The sequence below is a fragment of the Heterocephalus glaber genome, unplaced genomic scaffold (genome assembly GCF_053883595.1).
Source record: "Heterocephalus glaber isolate CG9 unplaced genomic scaffold, H.glaber_assembly_v1.0 deba00001457, whole genome shotgun sequence".
In the NCBI taxonomy this organism is placed as follows: domain Eukaryota; kingdom Metazoa; phylum Chordata; class Mammalia; order Rodentia; family Bathyergidae; genus Heterocephalus; species Heterocephalus glaber.
The window spans coordinates 31,347,819-31,367,703 of NW_028258305.1; the positions used below are offsets into that span (position 1 = coordinate 31,347,819).

The 19,885-nt window shown below is 35.7% G+C and overlaps 1 protein-coding gene across 2 annotated transcripts in view; it reads left to right on the forward strand.

Annotated features, from left to right (window-relative positions):
* Eif2ak2 (eukaryotic translation initiation factor 2 alpha kinase 2) overlaps positions 1 to 19,885 on the forward strand; it is a 48,354-nt gene that overhangs the window by 27,026 nt on the left and 1,443 nt on the right. For both annotated transcript variants that reach the window (XM_004839297.4, XM_087216138.1), the window contains 3 exons: positions 337 to 465; positions 18,297 to 18,401; positions 19,818 to 19,871. In XM_004839297.4, the coding sequence (XP_004839354.1) occupies positions 337 to 465; positions 18,297 to 18,401; positions 19,818 to 19,871 (288 nt within the window). The remainder of the gene's footprint in view (positions 1 to 336; positions 466 to 18,296; positions 18,402 to 19,817; positions 19,872 to 19,885) is intronic.

A 19,885-nucleotide genomic window follows, 5' to 3' on the forward strand; every position in this document is an offset into this window, starting at 1 on the left:
CTTATTCTTTGAACCACACATTTAGTCTATTAAGATATATTAAAGCAAATCTTTTGATCATGTCCACCTTCTGGTCCTGAATCCATCCCCTGGGGCCCTGCAGAGTGAACCTGTTTTTCACCTGACAGCTGTTGAGGCAGCTGTGCCACAAATTACCTCTGCTGTCAACTTTAAAGTTCTTCCTTGCTCCACTGGGCATTTTAAAGACCGTAAAGCTGACTTGAGCTACCCGTATAAGGGTAAATGTTGTACAAGTAAAAACCTCAAAGTTTTTATAAGATGATGTGGTAATAGTCTGTCAGATTGGTAAATATAAAGTATTGTTTTCCCCCACAGCCAGTTAACATATTTTTAGTAGATGAAAAACAAGTAAAGATTGGAGACTTTGGACTTGCCACAACCTTGGAAAATGATGAAAAGCGAACGAGAGATAAGGGAACTATGAGGTACATGAGCCCAGAACAGGTAAGCCCCTTTCCTTTCTGTCTCCCTGTATTCCACTTCTTTAATTTTTTCACTCTTTTATTGAGTATAATTGAAAAACAAAATCATATATATTTAAGATGATCGACAACCTTCCTGTTTTTGTATTTAGCATTTTTGAGATACATGTGAATTGTGAAATGATTACTACAATCAAGCTATATTAAAAGATTCATCACCTCAGTACTTACAGTCATTCTTAACGTCCTCTGCTTAGAAAGATTTTGTAATAGCACAAGCCAAAAAATAGTCTTAAACAGAAAGAAAAATGTGCTCAGGAACTCACTCACAAAGACAGATTAAAATAGTTAAGTGAACTCCATTCTAGACAATTTCTTGATATCATGACACATTAATGCACTTTGCGGGGGGTACCAAGGATTGAACTCAGGACCTTGCGCTTGCAAGGCAGGTGGTGGCCATTAATGTATTTTTGAAAATGAAAAATTGGCAATGGCATATATACTGTTTTGTAACCTTCTATTTCATTAACAGGGTGTTGTGGACATCTTTTTACCTCAATAAATTCACTTCAACATAATAATCCTTGCTGTTGTCATTAATAATCTCTTACTGTTATAATTAATAACTTTTTTTTGTACTGGGTATCAAACTCAGGGCCTTGAGCTTGCGAGGCAGGTGCTAAATCCCTGGGCCATAATTAATAATTAATAACTTTATAACCATTCTTCCATTTCCCTCTTTGCTTTCCCCTTATTCCCTTCCTCTTTTCTAATAACAGTCTCCACTTTTATGTCATCTTTTTTAGATTCCACATTTTAGCGAAAATATGTGACACTTATCTTTCTGAGTCTGGCTTATTTCTCTCCAGTTCCATCCATTTTCCCCCAAAGGACGTAATTTTGTTCTTCCTTATGGCTGAATAATATTCCACTGATAGATACATGATTGATTGATTGACAGATAGATAGATATCACAGTTTCTTTATGCATTCATTAGCTGATGGGTGTTTAAGCTGCTTCCATATACTGGCTGTTGTGAATTATGCTGCAATAAACAGAGGTATGCAGGTAACTCTCTAGTACACTCACTGTAATTCCTTTGAATGTATACCATGGAGTGGGGTAGCTGGGTCATCTGTCATTCTACTTTTAGTTTTTTGAGGAACCTCCATGCTAATTTACATAGGGGCTGCACTTATTTACATTCCTGCTAGCAGAGTAGAAGTGTTCATTTTACCCAGCACCCTTGCCAATATTTAGTGTTTTTTGCATGATAGCTATTCTGACTGTGGTGAGAAAGAATCTCAATGTAGTTGTGATTTTCATTTATCTAATGGCTAAAGATATTGAACATTTGTAATATATTCACTAACCATTTATACTTAATTGTTTTCAGAAGTATTTGTTCAATTCATTTGCACATTTATTGATTGAGCTATTAAACTTTTTGAGGTTAAGTTTTTGGAATTTTTAAGATATATTCTAGATGTTACAGTAATTCTCTGTCAGAAGAGTAGCTAGCAAAATTTTCTCCCATTCGGTAGGCTATCTCTTCACTTTTTTAGCTGTTTCCCTTGTTGTGCAGAAACTTTTAATTTGATACAGTCCTATTTGTTGATATTCGCTATTATTTCTTGTGCGGTTTGAGTCCTATTCAGGAAGTCTGTGCCTGTGCCTATGGCTTAAAGTGTTTCCCTTATGCTTTCTTCTAGCTGTAGCAGAGTTTCAGATCTTGATCCATTTGCAATTGATTTTATACAGGGATGTACAGGGATGTAATTTCAATCTTTTATACTACACGTGGATATCCAGTTTAGAAAGCGCCATTTGTTAAGGAGGCTATCTTGTCATCAACACATGTTTCTGCCTCCCTTGTGAAGAATCAGTTGACTCTGGGGTGCGGTGGTGCATACTTGTAATCCCAGCACTTGGGAGGCTGAAGCAGGAGGACCACCACGAATTTGATTGGGTTAGTGAGTTCGAGGCTAGCCTGAGCTATGTAGTGAGACTCTGTCAAAAAAAAAAAAAAAAAAAAAAAAGACTCAGATGAATGTAGTTGCATGGGATTGTTTCTGTGTCTTGTATTCCATTCCATTGACCTGTGTGTCTATTTTTGTGCTGGTACAATGCTGTTCTGTTACTCTGGCTTTGTTGTATAATTGAAGTTGAGTATTGTGTTGCCTCTGGCCTTGTTCTTTTTTTATGTAGAATTGCTTTAGCTCTTCTGGATCTTTTGTGTTTCCATATGAATTTCGGGATTTTTTTTTCTAATTCCGTGAAGAGTGTCATTAGAATTTTGATGGAGACTGCATTGAATCTGTAAATCATTTTTGGTAATATGCTATTTTAACAAAAGTGACTGCTGATCCAAGAACAAGGGATGTCTTTCCATCATCGAGTGACTTTTTACTTTCTTCAGTGTTCTGTAACTTTCACTGTAGATGAAATTTCCTTGGTTAGGTTGATCCCTAAATATTTTTTTAAGCTATTGTGAATGGAATTGTTTTCCTGACTTCTTTCTCAGTGGGATCATTATTGATGTACAGAAGCACTATTGATTCTTGTGTGTGTGTTGATTTTGTGTCCTGTTACTTTGTTGAATTTGTTTCTTAGTTCTAAAAGTCTTTTGGTGGAGTCTTTGGGATCTTCTAAGTATAGGATCACACTCTTTGCAAATAAGGATGATTTAATTTCTTTTTTTCCTACTTATTAGCTCTTTCATTTCTTTCTCTTAATAGTTGCTCTAGCCAAAATTTCAATATTAGATTGAATAGGAATAATGGGAGAGAACATCCTTGCCTAGTTCCTGCTTTTAAATACTTTCAGTTTTTTCCCAATCAGAATGGTTTTGGCCCTAGGCTTCTCATATATGACCTTTACTGTACTGAAATATGATCACTCAATACCTAGTTTCCTCGGGGTTTTTTTTTTAATCATAAAGCAATATGCGATTTTGCCCAAGGCTTTTTCTGCATTAAGTGAGGTAATCATGTGATTTATCCTTAATTTTATTGATATGGTGTATTATGTTTACTGATGTGTGTATGTTGAACCATCTGTGCATGCCTGAATGAAACCAACTTGATCCTGGTATATGATCTTTTTTTTTTTTTGGTACGGGGGATCGAACTCGGTTCCTTGCGCTTGTGAGGCAGGCGCTGGAACCACTGAGCTAAATCCCCAGCCTGATCTTTTTAATGTATTGTTGAATTCAGTTTGCAAGTATCTTATTAAGGATTTTTGCATCCATGTTTGTCAAAGTTATGGGAAATACTAGTTTTCTTTTTTGTGTGTGTCCTCTGTTTTGGAATCAGGGTGCTATTGGCTTCAAAGAATTAATTTGGAAACATATCTTCCCTTCTTGTTTCATGGAATAGTTTGAGAAGCACTGGTGTTAGATTTTACTTAAAGATCTAGTAAAATTGAGGGTGAACCTGTCTGGTTCTGGTTTTTTCTTGGTTGGTAGATGTTTTATTATTGTGTCAATCTCATTATCTGTTACTGATCTATTTAAATTTTAAAATACCAGCTTGATTCAATTTTGGTGGGTCATATATGTCTAAAAGTTATCCATTTCTCCCAGATTTCAAACTTATTAGAATATAGGTTTTCAGAATAATCTTAATGATTCTCTGGATTTCAGTGCTGTCTGTTGTAGTGTACTCTTTTTCATCTCTAATTGTCTCTCTCTCTTTCTCTCTCATTAATTTGGCTCAGGGTTTTTCCCTTTTATTTATCTTTTCAAAGAACCAACTTTTTGTATCCTTAATCCTGTATATTGTTCTTTTAGTCTCTATTTCACTAATTTCAATTCTGACCTTTCCTTCTGTCTAGTTTTGTTTTGTTCTTGTTTTTCTAAGACCTTGAAATATATCATTAGGTTATTTACTTGAGATCTATGAATTTTTTTTTCTGTAGACACTCAGAACTTCAAATTTTCCTCTTAGAACTGATTTTGCTGTGTGCCAGAGATTTTTGGTTTGCTTTGTTTTCATTTTTATTTGATTCTAGAAATTTTTAGATTCCTTCCCTGATTCTTCAGTGACTTTTTTTTTGTGGGGTGGGGGTTAACCAGGGATTGAACTCAAGACCTTGCTCTTGCGAGGCAGGCAGTGGCACCATTGAGCTAAATCCCCGGCCCTCTCAGTGACTACTGATTGTTCAAAAGTGAATTGTTTGATCTCCGTGTGTTAGTATAGTTTTTTTGCTGTAGATTTCTAGTTATATACCATTATGATCTGATAAGATGCAAGAAATTGTTTCAACTTTTTTGTACTTGTTAAAGCTCTTATTGTGGCCTAAAATATGATCTATTTTATAAAACATTCCATATTCTTCTGAGAAGAATATATATTCTGTAATTGTTGTATGGCATGTTATAGCGACATCTATTAAATTCGTTTATTCTATGTTATAGTCTAATTCTAATATTTCTTTGTTGTTTTGGTCTAGGTGACCTATTAACTGGTGAGAATGGAGTCACCCACTATTACTGTATTGAAACCTATACCCATTTATGTTGAGTTGTGTTTGATTTATGAAATTGGGTGCATCAATGTTCAGTGCATATGTATTGTTCTAACTTCTTAGTAAATTGTTCCCTTTACCAGTATGTGCTGACCTTTGTTGTCTTTTCTAATTTGTCTTGAAGTCTGCTTAGTGAGAAGTGAGTATAGCTATTTCTGCTTGTTTCAGATTCAGTTAGCATGGAATATTGTTTTCCATCCTTTCACTTTCAGTCTACGGATGTCTTTGTTTGGAAGGTGTATTTCTTGCATGTAGCAAAGAGTTGGGTGTTGTTTTTTAAATCCAATCTGCCAGTTTGTGTCTTTTAATTGGAGAATTTAAACTATAAACATTCAGAGTTACAGAAAGCTTTATATTAATTCCCATCATTTTGTTGCTTTTCTAATACTCATTCCTAATTTTCAATAGCTAATCTGTGCTTTCTCTTCTGTGTATAAGATTCTTTTAAGTATCTTCTGTAATGCTCATTAATTTATTTAGTTTATGCTTATCTTGGAAGATCTTTACATCACCTTAGATTTGGAAAGATACTTTTGCTGGATATAGTAATCTAGGTTGAAAGTGATTTTCTTTTAGGGCTTGAAACATAATTTTATGCCCTCTTGGCCTTTAAAGTTTCTGCAAAGAAGTCAGCAGTTATTAGGTTTCCCCCTATGAGTGACAGCATTTCTATATTACAGTTTTCAATATTTTTTTCTTGTTTAGTACTCTTGCCATTTTAACTATAATGCAATGTGGAAGGTTGTTTTCTGGTCATCTTAGGGGTTCTAAATACCTCTTGTACCTGATGTCCATTTCTTTCTCAAGATTTTGGAAGTTTTCAGTTATTATGTCTTTGAAATTTTTTTTTTTTTTGGTACTGAGGATTGAACTCAGGACCTTGCACTTGTGAGGCAGGCGCAGTGACACTGATCTAAATCCCTGGCTCCTGAATAATTTTTTTTTGCCATTAGTCTAGTTTAAACCTGAACACTCTCTTCTACACCAAAAATTTATAAGTTTGGTCTTTTAAGCATGTCTCAGAACTTTTGGATGTTTTGTTCATATTTTTTGCCTTTTTAGTGTCTGAGTGTGATAATTCATCAAACTTCTCTTCAAGTCCTGAAAAATCTTTATTCTGCTTGATCTGGTCTATTATTGAGGCTTTTTGATTTGACATTTTGTGCTTTTCATTTCCAAGATTTCTATTTAGTTCTTGTTGAGAGTCTTTACTTCTTTGTTAAACTGATCCTTTATGTCCTGTATTGTCGTTCCTTAATTCACTCAGTTGTTTATTTAACACTCTTTAAAGTCATTAATCATCTTAAATCAGTCTTCTTATTTCTTTTCCTGCCATTTTATCCACTTTGATATCTTTGTGTTTTTTCATTTTCATTGGTACATAACTGCAGTACACAATGTTTACGTTCCTCACAGAGAGTTGGCACAAATACATAACACGTCTCAATTCTTTTTTCATTCCTTTCCCTCCCTTGATCCTTGCTCTATCTCGTTCCCCTTCCCATTTGAAAGAGGTCTGTCTGTTTACTTCCTATTATCTGTTGTTATTTTGTTCTTGATATTGTGGGTTTGTCATCTAGCAGAAACCATGCACTATTTAGATGCATGTGTCTGATTTTTTTCACTTACAACTGTGGTTTCAAGGTACATCCATTTTCCTACAAGTGACTCAGTTTATCATTCTTTAAGGAAGAGTTGTACTCTATTGTGTGTGGGTACTATATTTTCTTCATCCATTGATAGACATATATTCACTGGTGGAGATATAGGCCACTTCCAAGGTTTAGCTATTAAGAATTGTGCTGCTGTGAACGTAAGTATGCATGTATCACTATATATGGTGTCTTTAACACTTTCAGAAAGATACCTAGAAGGGGAATAGCTGGGTTAAATGGAATTTGTAGTTTTAGTTTTTTGAGGAATCTCCATACTGGTTTCCATAGTGGTTGTACTAGTTTACATTCCCACCCACAATGTAGAAGTGTTCCTTTTTTCCTGCAGCCTCACCAGCATTTGTTATTATTTGATTTCTTAGTAATAGCCATTTTTTTCTGGAGCGAGATGGAATCTCAGTGTTGTTTTAATTTGAACATTTTTTTCATGAATTTGTTGGCCGTTTGTACTTCTTCTGAGCAATTTCTATTATTTCAGTGGCACATTTTTTTCATGAATTTGTTGGCCATTTGTACTTCTGAGCAATTTCTATTATTTCAGTGGCCCATTTTTTATTGGGTCTTTTTTTGGGAAAGTAATTCTTCCTGAGTTCTTTACATATTCTAGATATTAGTCCTCTGTCTGAGGGATGGCTGGCAAAAGTTTTCCCACTCTGTAGGTTGTCTCTTCACTCTGTTGTTGTTTCTTTTGATGTGTGGTTGTGCAAAAGGTTTTTAATTTGATATACTTTCATTTGTTGATTCTTGATGTTACTTCTTATGCAACTGGGGTTTTGTTCAGGAAGTCCTTTTCTATGCCTATGTCATAAGAGTTTTACCTATTTTGCCTTCCAGCAGATTCTGTTTTAATTTTCAGATTTTTTTTTTTTTTTTTTTGGTACCGGGGATTGAACTCAGGTCCTGTCGCTTGTGAGGTGGGCAGCGGAACCACTGAGCTAAATCTCCGGCCCAACTTTTAGATTTTTTAAATCCATTTTTATTTTAATTGAGTACATGATGAGAGATATGGGTCTAGTTTCAATCTTTTGCACATGAATAGCTACTTTCCCCAGCACCATTTGTTAAAGAGGCTGTTTCTCCTTCAGCATGCATCGTTTTGCCACTTTGTCAAAGATCAGATGGTTGAATTACCTGGGTTTGTTTCTGCATCCTCTGTTCTGTCCCACTGATCCATGTATCTGTTTTTGTGTCAGTAGCATGATACTTTTATCATGTAACTTTGTAATATAACTTCAAGTCCTGGATTGTGATGCCTCCTGCTTTGCTTTTGTTGCTCAGAATCACTTTTCCTACCCTGGGTCTCTTCTGGTTCCATATGAATTTTAGGATTGTTTTCTCTAGTTCTGAGAGGAGTACTGTTGGCATTTTGATTGGAATTGCATTAAATTTGTATATCAATTTTGGAAGTATGGCCATTTTGACAGTATTGGTTCTGTGTATCCAGGTACAGGGAATATCTCACCATCCTCTAATGTCCTCTTCGATCTCCTCTTTCTGAGAACTGTAGTTTTCATTGTAGAGGTCTTTTGCTTCTTTAGTTAGGTTAATTCTTAAATATTTAATTATTCTTGATGCCATTGTGAATGGTATTATTTTTCAAATTTCTTTCTTGGTGAGTTTTTTATTGGTGTACAGAACTGCTATTGATTTTTGTTTGTTGATTTTGTATCCTGCTACATTGCTGAATTTGATTATTAATTCTAGGGGTCTTTTTGTGGAATATTTTAGGTTTTCTGTGTAGAGTTTCATGTTGTCTGTGAACAATGATAATTTCACTTCTTTATCCATGTCTCTTGTATTTCCTTCTCTTGCCTGATTGCTCTAGTTAGTGTGGTGAGTACTATATTGAATAGGAGTGTTGATAGTGGACATCCTTGGCTTGTTCCTGATTTTAGAGCAAAGACTTTCAGTTTTTCCCCATTTAATAGGATGTTGGCAGTAGGTTTTTCATAATGACTTTTATCAGATTGAGATAAAGTTCTTCTAAACCTATTTTCTTCAGGGTTTTTATTATGAATGGATGTTGGATTTTGTCAAAGGCTTTTTCTTCATCTATTGAAATGATCCTTTGATTTTTGTCCTTGTTTCTTTTTATCTGATGTATTACATTTATTGATTTGCATATGTTGAACTATCCTTGTATCCCAGGATAAACCCCACTTGGTTATGATGTATGATCTTTTCTTTTTTTTTTTTTTAAGTATTTTTAACTTACTTTATTTTGTTTGATCCTAACAATAACCCCATGAGGTAGGTGGGGAAAATATCAGGCTCACTTCACAGATAATGCAGTTCTGGTTCAGCTATCATATAGCTAATAAGAGGTGGTGGTGGAGACAGAATAAGAACCATCTGCTTTTAGGTTGAAGCTCTTTTCTCTAGACCACATAGTTTCTGAAAGTAAAATTTCACCTCAAAATGTAATTTTAAATATATAAAAATACATGTTAAACTAATGAGTTAATATATAAATATATGATATATTGATATAAATTAATATATTAAACTATATAACATTTTAGAAGTTTTATTTTATTTTAATTGGGAATTCAACCCAGGGCTTTATGCATTCTAAACACACACTCTAATTGCAAATATTTTAAAAATTTAATGTTAATTTTTATATTACTGGTTCAACTTTTTCTAGAAAATAACAAAAGATATAATCCCATACTTATCATACCAAGTTTATGCTTCTCAATTAAAACTTATGGCCACAGAACATACACTTTTTGGGAAGAAGCATTTCTTTAGCTCCTATCTAAAGAAACATAAGCAATATTGAAGGATCCCAGTGGGCAAGAAAATTGAAGAGAAGTCAGAGGAAGGGCTATTAAAACTGTATTAATGGATTTTATTCCCTTTCAGCTTTTGCTTTTGTGAGAGGGTTCAATGGAGAGCTTTAATGAAGATGACACTTGAAGCCTTTGAAGAAAATCTAAGTCTTGATGAGGTTATTCCCACTGAACTCTTGAATGCACAATGATGATAGGACATGGTTTTCAAAATCTTGGTACTTGATGCTCTCCCAGAGTGCTAGGATTTGAGTGCCACAATACAAATTGATTCATAATTTTGTCCATTAATGGTTTGTGGGTTTCTTTACATGAAGTCCATGTTGGAGTCCATAGATTTCAGTGCTCTGTAAAAACTGAAAACCTGCCCGGGATCCAAGGCTCCCAACGTACCACTGTATGATCTTTTTAATGATTTGTTGCATTCTGTTTTGCCAGTATCTTGTTGAGGATTTTAATGTCTGTGTTCATTAAAGAGACTGGTTTGTAGTTCTCTTTCGGGTCCTTGTCTGTGTTTGGAATCAAGGTAATGCTAGCTTCCAGGAATTACTTTGGGAATACTCCTCTCCTTTGTAGTTCACTAAAGAGCTTGAGGAATATTAGTGTTAGAATATTAGATCTTCCCTGAAGTTCTTGCAGAATTCAGTGGTGATTCCACTGGGTCCTAGGCGTTTCTTAGTTGGTAGGTTTATTATTATTATTATTATTATTATTATTGCATCAATTTTATTGCCTGTTATTGGGCTGTTCAGGGTTTTCGTGTCTTCTTGGTTCAGATTTTTTTTTTAAGCTGTCTCATTTATTATTTAGGCTATTTAGGTAGTATACTTATATTGAAAATGGAAGCGAATTTTTCAATTGCTTTTTCAAAAAAGTAAATAGTAATTAATGAATTTACTGTTATACTCAAAATCATCTACGTTTAAGGTGAGAATCTTTGCCAATAGAAAGGCGCTGTTCCAAATTGTGAATGGTATTACGAAGAGCTGCAATCTCTTTGTTTTTTTCTTCTTGAAGATGTTGAAGCTTCCTTGTGTAGATACTCTGTGGGGAAATAGTAGCATCTGGATATGATTTTGACTTAGTCTGAACTCTTGCTAGTTTGGCATCAAACTCCAGCTGTAGTTTGATTATTTCATTTTGCTTTTCTTTTTCTTGAGTTATTAACTTTGCATTTAACTCTGAGATTTCCATCTTCTTTTTCTTTATTAGATCTTTGGGCTTTTCTTCATTTAATTCAACTTTTTTCTGCATATCTTGATAAAGTTTGCTTATTTCTATCTTATGTTCTTCCTCTTTGATTTTCATTTCATGTACAAGTTTGGCAATATTATTCTTATAGTCCTGTTTGTGAGATTTCAGCTTTTCCCTTGTCATATCAGCATTTCTTTTTAGTTGTTCATTTTCACCTCTCAAATTCTGTTGATATTCAATGGTCTGTTGTAGCCCTTTTATCATTATCATGAAGAGCAGCACATTCGTTTTTAATTGAGGCTTTCTTTGTTTGCATTACTTTTAATAAAGAGGTACTCTTTGCCAACTGAATTTCCAGTATGTTATTCTTTCCATTGGTTTCTATCATTTTCTTTTCTGTGAAAAATCCTTTATAAGTTTGTCAGTATTCACACTGCTAATCTTTTTTGTACATCCTTCGCTAATTTGATCCATGCTTGAATTGCTGTTGTTCCTGGTTCCTCAAAGTCTCCCCCGCCTCAATTGGCAGTCCAGTCCAGTCCGCCACTCTTCTTGGTTCAGTTTTGCTAATGTATATGTATCTAGGAATCCATTTCTTTTGGATTCTCTAATTTATTGGAGTACAAGTCTTCAAAGTAGTCAATAATCATCTTCTGGACTTTTCCAGCTTCTGTTGTGATTTTGCCTTTTTAATATCTAATTGCTTTGATTTGAGTCATTTCTTTCTTTTTCATTTTTTAATTTTTTGGGTTTTTTGGGAGGGGCTACTGGGGATCGTACTCAGGTCCTTGTGCTTGCAAGACTGACAGCGACACCACTGAGCTAAATCCCCAGCCCTATTTCTTTTTCATAAGATTAGCTAAAGGTTTGTCTACATTGTCTATTATTTTAAAGAATCAGATCTTTGACTCCTTATATTGTTTTATTCTCAATTCCTGTAACTTCTGCTCTGATCTTAATAATTTCCTTTGTTGTACTAGTTTTGGATTTGAATTGTTCTTGTTATTTTTAGGACTTGAGGTGTATCATTATGTTATTTATTTGGGCTTGCTCCGTTTTTTGGATGTGGTCATTCACATCTTTCAACTTCCCTCTTAGAGGGCTGGGGATTTAGCTCAGTGGCACCGCACCTGCTTCAAAAGCGCAAGGTCTTCAGTTAGATGGGGGGGGGGGCACGACTAAACTTCCCTCTTAGGACTGCTTTCATTGTGTCCCATAGGTTCTGGTATGTTGTGCTGGCATTATCATTTGATTCTAGGAACTGTCTTTTTTATTTCTCAATTTCTCTCCGACCCATTGATTATTCAAGAATGTATTGTTTAATTTCCATATGTTTACATAATTTCTGTGGTTTCTTTTGCCATTGATTTGTACTTTCATTGTGCTGTGATCTGATAATATGCATGGGATAATAACAATTCATTTACATTAACATTGGTACCTTGGTTCACAAACTTGATTCTTTCCACTATTCTGATTGCAAACTGAGTTGGACAAGAACCAAATCAAATTCAACAGTTAGGTTCAATGGTAACCTTATGGGGAAATTTGATTCAGTTCTTGTCCAGTTTGTTTCGCAATCAGAATTGTGGCGAGAATAGAGTTTGTCAACCAAGATACCACTGTATTTAAGCCTGCTTTATGGACTAATACATGGTCTATTTTGGAGAAAGTTTCATGTGCTTCTGAGAAGAAAATGTGTTCTGTTGTTGTTGCATGAAACTTTGTACAGCTATCTATTAAGTCCATTTGTTTGAAAGTTTGGTTCAATCTCGATAATTTTTTGTTGATATTTTGTCTAGTTATCTGTATATTTATGACAGTGGGATATTGGGGCCCACCATTATAATTGTGATGGTATTTATCTGATCTTTTATGTCCAGCAGTGTTTGTTTTATAAAGTTGGGTGCAGGTGTGTTTGGTTCATACATGTGTATAATTGTTATCTCTTTCTGTTGAATTTTTCTCTTAACCAATATATAGTGACCTTCTTTCAACTTCTGATCAATTTTGTCTTGAAGTCCACTTTGTTTGAAAATGGAATAGCTATTCCTACTTGTTTTTGGGTTTCCATTGGATGGAATATTGTTTTCCATCCTTTGATTTTTTTTTTGGTACCGGGGATCGAACTCGGGACCTTGCGCTTGCGAGGCAGGTGGCAGAACCACTGAGCTAAATCCCCGGCTCCATCCTTTGATTTTTAATGTATGAATTTCTTTTTGCATTAAATGTGGTTCTTGTATTCAAAATACTATTGACTTTTTAATCTTGGTCCATTCTGTGAATCTGTGTCTTTTGCTTGGAGAATTGAGACCATTCACATTGAGAGTTATTACTGAAAGGTATTGACTTATTCTTGTCATTGCATTATTTTCCTGTTGCTGATTCCTTTTTTCACCCCCTCCTGCTTCACTGGTTACTCTGCCTAGTGTAATCATTCTATTAGATTTTTGTTGTTGACTTCACTGTCTGTTTCTAGAATATCCTTGAGTATTTTTTAGAGTGCTGGTTTGCTTGTCATTAATTTCTTAAGATTCTCCTTTTCATGCGAAAAACTTATTTGCCCATAAATTTTGAAAGACATTTTTTTGCAGAATATATCAGTCTGGTTTGGAAATGTTTTTGTTTTGCGGCTTGAAACATTTCTTTCCAATGTCTTCTGGCCTTTAAAGTTTCTGTTGAGAAGTCTGCCCTAATTCTAATGGGTTTATTTTTATAAGTGATTCGTTGCTTTTCTCTAACAGCTTTTAAGATTCTTTCTGTGAGTTGGATTTCTTGGATTTTTTTTTTCTGTAATGTGTTGTGGATAAGTTCTTTTCTGATCATGGCTATTTGGGGTTCTATATGCTTCACTTATGTATATGTTAAACTCTTTCTCTATATTTGGAATGTTTTCAGCTATCATTTTTGTAAACAGGTTTTTTATGCTATTTGTGCTGCCTTCTGATTTTTCACTGATTCCAATTAATCTTAGATTAGTCCTCTTTGCATCATTTAGCAGTTACTGTATTCATTTTTCATGTTCTCTTCTTTTTAAGATATCTCTGAATATATGGCCCCCAGCATTAACCCTATCTTCCAGTTCTGACAATCTGTCCTCACATTGATCATATATGTTGCCCACACTTCTAATATAATTTTCAATCTCTTGGATTTTTGTTTGGTATCTTTTCATAGAATCCAATTCTTTGCCAAATTGGTCATTTGTGTTTTTTTTTTTTTTTCTGGTACCCAGGATCGAACTTGGGACCATGTACTTGCAATGCAGGCAATGGCACCACTAAGCTAAATTCTGAGCCTGCTCATTGTTGTTTTTTATTCTTTAGCTCAGCTAGCTTTTTATTAGTGTCTTCTGTAAACTTGTTGATCATTCTAGTCTATTATCTGTTTAGTTGTATCTTCTTTGAACTCACAACGTCCCCTGTGATCTATTTTTTAACCTATTTTATCATTTTGAATAATTCAGCTGTGTGGCTTTGCTTTCCTCTCCATCAATGCCCCATGGACCAGTTTGGAGGAGTTGAGAGTTTTGGGATGCATTTTGTTGCCTTGTCTTCTCATGTTTCTATTGTTTATGTTTTTTGCCTGAGGTTTGCTCTTGATTATGCACTGTCTTCACCGTGAGGGGATTACAATTCACCTGCACAGCCTTCATCTGTACCATGAAATTTGCTCTTGTCAATGAGGTTTAATGATGTATATGGGCCACCACTAAGCAGAACCTGCAAACCTACAAAGACCACCACAAGTTTCTGTTATTGCTTTCTTCCTTGAGGACAGCAATGACCCAGATCTGTTCTTCCTTCATCTTGGATACTAGAATAAAAGAGATGGGTAGAATAGAACTGCACGCGTACTGCTGTAAGAATGTCATGTGAGTGAGAAACTTTCGGTGCTTTGTGTATCACTAGGGAACCAGGCTGATTTGTTATTATAGCATAGCCTGGCAAAAAACTAACTGATGGAGGACTTGAATAAGTGGGAGAAACACCAGTTTTCTGCAGAAGTCTCAAGCATAGAAACACATCAATTCTCCTCAACCAAATCCTCAAACTCAATACAACAGTTATCAAAACCTCAAGACCAGTTATGGAGTATGGCAAGTTGATTCTAGAGGTCATTTGGAGTCCTAAATGTAAACCACTGAGGACATTTTAGATTTTTTTCTCCAGTACTGGGGGTTGAACCCACAGCCTTTACACTGACTCCCTGCTCTTTTTCAATTTTTAATTTTGCATCAGGGTTTTTGCTAAGTCACTAAGTTGCCCGGGCTGAGTTCAAAGTTTTGATCTCAGCTTCCCGGAGTGCTGGAGTTACATGCACCGCTGTGCCCAGCTACCTCTGATATTTTTAAATTGAAGAATAATGAAAAGGGAGGTCCTTCAGATAAATACTAAAGTATATCTTTTAGTGCTTCAATAATTTAAACAGTAAAATTTTTTTAAAAGCAGTGAAAAGAGTCCAGAAACTCATGAATTCATGAATGTTTGAGATTGTCATATATGATACAATAATATTTTTTAAATTGTAGCAAGTTCACAGTGACTGAGTGGGAGAGAGTCATAAGAGACAGTTTCAGAGAGGACATGGATTAGACATAGACGCTCTGAGAAGTTTAAACTCAGGACGGGAAGAATTTGGAGGCCCCACATATGTGGTGAGATGCCAGGCCAGGTCTGTGTGGCTTTCACAGGCAGCTGGTTCTGAAAGTACTGGCATCAAGTCTAGAGGTCTGTTTCAATCTTACTCCAGCACCTACATCCAGCACAGAACTCAGTGGTCTGTTTGCTTTCTCTACCTACCAATGTGAGCAAGCATATGGCTCAGCTTGGATGGTTGCCCCAGCCTGAGGCATATGGACAGAAGAGCCTCTAGAGCAGGAGGACACCTCACAAATCCATGGCTTATAAAGCCAGGTAGGGAAAACTGTGACTTGGGGTGCACCTCAGAGGGACATGAAAAGTGGGAGTTTCTGGACAGACTATAGCCATAGGACAGACACTATTGACCAACCATACCCAGTGGGAAAGGCGAGGCAGGATTCAACATTCATACACAAAAGTGTGAATGTGGAAACACAATAGGTCCTATCAGTCACTCACTGTCCCTCCCTTATATCTGCTGGATTCCAAGACTGCAGACCCTAGATGTAAATCACTCATTTAAAAATAGAGGAATTATTTTGTAGTCATTTTTTCTCATTGATTTGTTGGGGTTTGGGCTTTTTTCCCTGTTAACTTTTTTTTTTTCTTTTTCTTTTTTCTTTTTTTCTTTTGCTCTGTTTTTTTCTTGTTTATTTTTTTCTGTAACTTTATCTTCTTTTACTTTGGGGAGGGTTGAGATAGGGTCTTACTTTTCAGTACAAGTCTGTGTAGCCTAGGCTGGCCTTGAATTCTAAATGATCCTCCTGTCTCAGCCTCCTGAGTGCTGGGATTATTGGCATGCACCACCACATCCAGCTTCCTTTTACTCTTTAATGGGATCCTTTATTTCACTTTTCTCTCCTCCTTCTCATCTTTCCTTTATTTTTCAAATTTTTCTTCCTTCTTTCTCCCATTCCCCACCCTCTCTATCTTTACTCATATAACCATTGAGTTTTATTAATCTTTAAATATTTAGCTAACTGTATGCTATTACTATTGAAATCTTTTCTACTGTTAGTGGAGGTGTAGTTGTTGCACCCAGTAGATACTTACTGTGTGCCAATATTTGGTTTGTCCTCTGTGTTTATACTATAATTATAGATCTGTTTTCTGTGGTTAAGGTTGGTACCTTATTGGTTTTTGTGGTATGTCAGCATCTAGTTTGTCTTTGACTGTATTATTGTTGCTACTGCCAAGGTGGCATTGTTGTTGCTGTTAACTGGCTTTCTCTGCATGTCAATATCTGGGTTGTCTTTTTGTCATTAACAATTCTGTGGTCTATTTCCAGAGAGCTGGGTGCTGGGCCAATTACTCTGCACCCTCCTGTTCTAAATTAACAGAGACAGTTGGATCTTAGGACAGAGGCAAAGGCCTATAGTTAGCCACTCCCAGAGTATATCACTGAAAAGCAGACACCAACAAAAGGATATCTATTCTAGCAACAAAATCTTTCCACTCTAATATTTTGGTTATCTGTTTTCATCTTTTAAATTGTTCATCTTATTTTGTGTTCTGGGTTTTAAGTACTCTTTCAAGATGATTTTCTTGGGCCAGGGTTTTAGCTCAGTGGCACTGTGCCTGCCTTGCAGGAGCAAGATCCTGAGTTCGATTCCCAGTACCAAAGGAAAAAAAAAGATGATTTTCTTGATAATTATCTTTCAAAATACCTGTACTAGTCTGTCATCTAAGAATAAATGCACTGAGCGAGCTGATGTCTTGAGAACTTGCAATGGAGGGTGCACTTACCTCTTCCCTTTGGAGACAATTCGGCATAAAAATGTAATGTAAAGGCCGGGGATTTAGATTAGTGGTTCCAGCGCCTGCCTCGCAAGCACAAGGTCCCGAGTTCGATCTCTGGTACCGAAAAAAAAAAAAAAGTAATGTAAGTTGTGTGTGTGTGTGTGTGTGTGTGTGTGTGTGTGTGTGTGTGTGATGTGAACATAGAACACAATAGGGAGCTAATGGCTCCCTTAACTCCAGCTGTATTAAATAGCTCCTGCATCCCTCAGAATATTTTAAAAATATTCAATATTGTGCTTTTCTTTTTCTTAGGTGATCTTTTGGTTTTTTTTGAGACATGGTCCCAACATGTAGTTTTGGGTGATTTGAACTCACTATGTAGCTCAGGTTGGCCTCAAATATAGCAATTCTCCTGCCTCAGCTTATTAGAGTGATGAGATTACAGATATGTACCATCTGGCCCAGATCTTAGGTGATTTTTAAATTTAAATACATTTTATTCAGGAATCATTTATGTGCCACAAAATGAACATATCTTAAATGTGCCTGTATTTTCTTTGACCAGTGTACACACTTTGGGTAGTCTGTAAGTCTGTGAACATGTAGAACATTTTTATTACCTCAGAAAAATTTCCTCAGGCCCCTTTCCAGCCAGTTCTCCCCCTACTTTCCAAAAGCAACCAGTTCTCTCATTTCTATCATCATGCTTCAGTTTTTCCTGTTCTTAAATGTCATATGAATGGAATCATGCTGTACGTACTCAATTCTATTTAATTTCTTCATTAAAGGTATTACACTGGCAAACCTTTAGTGCTTTGCTTGTATCAGCAGCTAATTCCTTTTTATTGTTGAGTATTAGTATTCTGTGATATGACTAAACCATAATATGTCTTTCCATTCTCCTGTTGGTAACATTTGGATTGTTTCTAGCTATGAAATATTATAAATATGTTATGAATATTGGCGTGAAAGTCACTCACTAGACACTATTTTAATTACTTCACCTGCTGCATTTCATTTAATCCCACAATCAAGCTCTGAGGCCAATACTACTATTAGACCCATTTTACAGTTAAAACTATTCTATTCCCATATTAGTGGTTAATTTACACCACAGAGTCTGCTATTTGGTGCTTAATATTTGGACCTGGGCTGTCAGACTCCACAATCCTGCAAATAAATAGATTCTTTGTATGATAGAAGATTTTGTGGTTTCAGAAGGCGTAGATACTTATATCAAATAAGTAACCAAGGCAACTATGTTTTGATCTCTTCAGCTGGCTTCAGCTGAAGATTATGGAAAGGAAGTGGACATCTTTGCTTTGGGACTAATTCTTGGTGAACTTATTCACATTTGTAGCACTGTTCAGGAAACAATGGAGGTAAATAATTTAAAAATTAAGCAACAAAAATTATTCTATGTCTTATTGAATGTCTGCACTGGTGCAGTTATTGCCCATGTGTGAGGGTGGGCTTCAGCATGTTTGTGACTAATTGAGAGTGAAATATGAATTTTCCATCTCAAATTTTTTTTTTTTGTTTTTGAGCGGGGATCGAACTCGGGTCCTTGCGCTTGCGCAGGAGGCGGCGAAACCACTGAGCTAAATCCCCGGCCTGAGAACTATTTTTTATAGAACAAAAACTTTTATCTTCTTGAAAGATGTGTACATTTTATTAAGACTCTTATTTTGAATCAATTGGCAAATTTTCATTGCCTGCTTTGTAAAAGACACTGTGCTAGGTATTCCAAGAATCATAGAAATGAACAAGTTTTTTTTTATTTTTGCTTTTGTTTTTGTTTTTTCTAGTACTGAGGATTGAACCTAAGACCTTCACACTGAGCAACATCCCCAATTTTTTTATTTCTTTTATTTTGAGACAGGATCTCGATAAGTTTCTAAATTGTCCAGGTGGCGCTCAAACTTGTGATCTGCCTCATCTCAGCTCCCACAGTGCGGGGATTACAGGCAATCACCACTGCACCTGGTTGAATAGTTCATTTTCTTTTTTTTTTTTTTTTTTTTTTTTTTGGTACCGGGGCTCAAACTCAGGTCTCTGCGCTTGCGCAGCAGGCAGCGAAACCACTGAGCTAAATTCCCGGCCCGAATAGTTCATTTTCTAAGAAGAAAGACAAGAGAATGCTGTAAGTGTTCTAGGAAAAGGCATAAATTCTGTGGAAATATCTAGGAAGGGAGATCCTTCTAGTTGTGGGTTCAGATTTCACCAAAGCAAGTCAATTGGGGTCTGAGGGCAGGTTGTTTCTAATGGTCCAAAATAGGAAGCAGGAGGTGCCAATGTGAAGATGGGACCGTGCGGAGTATATTTGGAAACTGTGGGAAATGTAGTTTGAAGTGATGGTTAATGGAACTAGAAAGTCAAGTTGGTGCTAAACTGAGGAAAAAATAAGGATTTTCTTATGTAGACAGTGGGTAACTACTAGAGGCAGGTGGCAACTTGGTATGCTAGTCTGAAGCTCTGGAAAGGGAATTTTGCCTAGTCAACAGCTTTTGCTTCTATAAAAATGGATATTTAAATTAGCCATTTCATAGGGTTCCAGGAACGACAAAGGGAGATAATGAATGTCACATATGTAACTCTTCAAAACATTGAATGTTAAGGATGATTATTAGATTGAGTGTGGGGGTAAGGATTTTCTGGTTGGGCTTGGCCAAAAAGACTTTCCAAAACTCTAGGAACAGCTTAGATGTAGGGTATCCTTAGCCTTTAATGTATTCTAAGTTTGTTTTTCTTCTCAAGTAAATAATTTCCTAATAAATGAATATATGTTTCATTTTCAGTTTTTCAAAGATCTAAGGAAAGGCATCTTCTATGATGTGTTTGATAGCAAAGAAGTAAGTATTTGAAA